At 56.1% G+C, this 2,608-nt stretch overlaps 2 protein-coding genes across 7 annotated transcripts in view; both read left to right on the forward strand.

The window, feature by feature from the left end:
* USF1 (upstream transcription factor 1) overlaps positions 1 to 2,608 on the forward strand; it is an 11,351-nt gene that overhangs the window by 6,324 nt on the left and 2,419 nt on the right. The window lies entirely within an intron of this gene.
* On the forward strand, positions 183 to 1,627 carry TSTD1 (thiosulfate sulfurtransferase (rhodanese)-like domain containing 1). Of its 4 annotated transcripts, XM_012639590.1 has the most exons (4): positions 183 to 315; positions 523 to 645; positions 1,187 to 1,349; positions 1,439 to 1,627. In XM_012639590.1, exons 1-4 carry the CDS (start codon positions 246 to 248, stop codon positions 1,488 to 1,490), a joined length of 408 nt encoding a protein of 135 aa, XP_012495044.1. In that variant the 5' UTR covers positions 183 to 245; the 3' UTR covers positions 1,491 to 1,627. The 4 variants fall into 4 exon arrangements, with proteins under 4 accessions (XP_012495044.1, XP_012495042.1, XP_012495043.1 ...); XM_012639588.1 differs by having other exon boundaries at positions 183 to 645; XM_012639589.1 differs by having other exon boundaries at positions 1,187 to 1,627.

Genomic DNA, 2,608 nt, shown 5'->3' on the forward strand with positions numbered 1-2,608 from the left:
CCGCTCTTTGACCAGTAAGGGCCGGGCCGAGTTTAGGGTGGGGCGCTGCTCCTGTACTCATTACCCTGAGTCCTGGTACCTGGGCCAGACCAGTGTGTGGTTTCCTGGCCATGCTGGGCAGTCATAAGGACGTCTCCAGTGGGCTGGTATAAGAGGCACCACCAACAGGTGCTGCAGGGGCGGTGCGGGAGGCCATGCCTTCGCTTCCGTTTCCGGTCTCAGCTGGGGGAGGGAGCGAAGGGTAGATGCTTCGCTGGCGGAGGGGGTCGGCCGGGGCTGCGTTCCTGCGACTCGCTGCACGCACCATGGCTGGAGGTACCTGCGGGGGAGACCTGGTACCTCGTCCTGTCCTACACATGGCCCCCTGGGTCGAGGTGTTCGTGGTGGGAGCAGCGAAGGGGCGTGGCGGAGAGGTCCTCGTGCACGCCCCCACGGGGTTGGGGCGCTGCCAGGTGAGGGAGCACCGTGGCAGCGGTGCCTTGGAGTCCCCCTCACCTGCCGGCTCTCGTGCCCCTTCCTCAGCGCCCACGGTCTCGCTCCCTGAACTCCGTTCGCTCCTAGCCTCGGGCCGGGCCCGGCTCTTCGACGTGCGATCTCGGGAGGAGGCGGCAGCTGGGACCATCCCAGGGGCGCTCAACATCCCGGGTATGGGATTGAGAGGGCACGCCCCGGGGGTGGAGTAGAGCCAGTCCAGGAGGGTCTTAGCCAATGGGACCTCACGTAGGGTGGCGGGGGAAAGGCGCCGGTTACGGGGGTCCTGCATTACGGTAAGCCAGCCCTCAGCTTCCCTAGAGAAGGGCTGATTGGAGGCAGATCCTGGCAGCGGAACTGGCCCATCCGGTTTGAGGGGCTAGCAGGCGGTGAGAGGGGCAGACCGGCTTCTCTGCGCTTGACCTCCCCGAAGCTGGATGCTTGAGGCCGCCCGCCCCCGCCTCCGCCTCCGCCTCCGCCTCCGCCTCCCGACTGACTCGGGAAGTGGCTCACATTCAAAGGTGGTTTGGCTGACTCCCTGAGGGAGTAGGCTGTGTCTTGTCCTGGAGATTGGGGTGAGGGGAGTGGCCACCATATGTTGTTTGGGGTCCCCCGTAGCTTTGTTCGACCTGCAGGATCCAGCCTTTCCAGGCCCAGCTTGCGAACCTGAGAGCCGACTGCCGGCTCTCCATTCTGTCCTCTCAACTCCTCCCAGTGTCCGAGTTGGAAAGTGCCCTGCAGATGGAGCCAGCTGCTTTCCAGGCTTTGTACTCCGCTGAGAAGCCAAAGCTGGAAGATGAGAATCTCGTTTTCTTCTGTCAGATGGGCAAGCGGGGCTTCCAGGCCACGCAGCTGGCCCGGGGCCTCGGATACACAGGGTACGGGAAGGTGTGGCTTGCTAGCTGGGAAATGACTGGGGGACTGCCTACCGGGCCTGTCCTTCCCTCACCCCTCTTTGTCTCCACAGGGCTCGAAACTACGCTGGGGCCTATAGAGAATGGTTGGAGAAAGAGGGTTAGGTAGAAGGTGGCTTATTGGTCCCTTCCCCGCCCCCAATGGCCACCTTAACTAAGGGTGTTGAAGGGGCTGACTTGCTGGGTTGGGCAACTCATTATAGTGCTGTGCACACAAAAGCATCAAATAAAGAGCAGTTAATTAAAGTATTGGAAGCACTTAATTTTTCAGGTGGTCCAAAAACGTGCTAATTTTAATTTAGAGCTTAATTCAGCCCTGTGTCCTTTCTCCTAGTATTCATCTACCTCGCCTCACCCCAAATTCTAGCAGTTTCCTGAGAGGCTACAATGTATAATTCTTCCGCCAGGCGTGCTGTGGCTCATGCCGGTAATGCTAGCACTCTGGGAGGTCGAGACGGGAGGATCACTTGAGCTCAGGAGTTGGAGACCAGCCTGAGCAAGAGTGAGACCCTGTCTCTACTAAAAATAGAAAAATTATCTGGGTGTGGTGGTAGGTGCTTATAGTCCTAGCTACTGGGGAGGCTGAGGCAGGAGGATAGCTTGAGCCCAGGGATTTGAGGTTGCAGTGAGCTACGATGATGCTACAGCACTCTAGCCAGGGTGACAGAGTGAGACTGTCTCCAAAAAAATAGAAAAAATTTTTAAAATGTACGATTCTTCTAAAATAGTTGTTTTCAGCCAAGATGCACATGAGAATCACCTAGTAGCTTAAAAAAACCAAAATCTTGATTTTTTTTCTCCAAATTTGGGTGATGGGATTTGGGCATTAGTGGCTTTATGGGTCCCTCAGATGATTTCTATATGCAGCCAGAAGCAAGCACAACTGCTCTAGATCAGAGGTCAGCAAACTGTGGCCCCAACTGGCTATGCTGCTGTGACCGTTTGTTTATGTATTATCTATGGCTGCTTTTGTGCACAAGCAGCATAATAGTTGCATTATGTCCTTCAAAGCCTAACGTTTTTACTAACTGGCCCTTTACAAAAAAAGCTTGCCTAACATAATGGACCTTCAACCCCTTAGCCTCGACCTCACCTCCCTCAGACTTTGTAACTGGGTTGAGGAAATGAAAGGGTAATCCCAGGCCTTTGGGTGAGGGAATGGAAGGCACCCTTCATCCCTACTGATGTGTCACACACAGATTACAGGAGCCCTTCCTGTGCCA

This window comes from Propithecus coquereli, unplaced genomic scaffold (genome assembly GCF_000956105.1).
Source record: "Propithecus coquereli isolate 6110/MARCELLA unplaced genomic scaffold, Pcoq_1.0 Scaffold140, whole genome shotgun sequence".
In the NCBI taxonomy this organism is placed as follows: Eukaryota; Metazoa; Chordata; class Mammalia; order Primates; family Indriidae; genus Propithecus; species Propithecus coquereli.

What these genes read in the sequence shown, in the direction of transcription:
- TSTD1 (XM_012639587.1), top strand. Translation starts at nt 246, where the DNA reads ATGCTTCGCTGGCGGAGGGGGTCGGCCGGGGCTGCGTTCCTGCGACTC. An exon ending in AGGGGCGCTCAACATCCCGG is followed by an intron (nt 646 to 1,186) that starts GTATGGGATTGA and finishes AACTCCTCCCAG; the next exon opens with TGTCCGAGTTGGAAAGTGCC.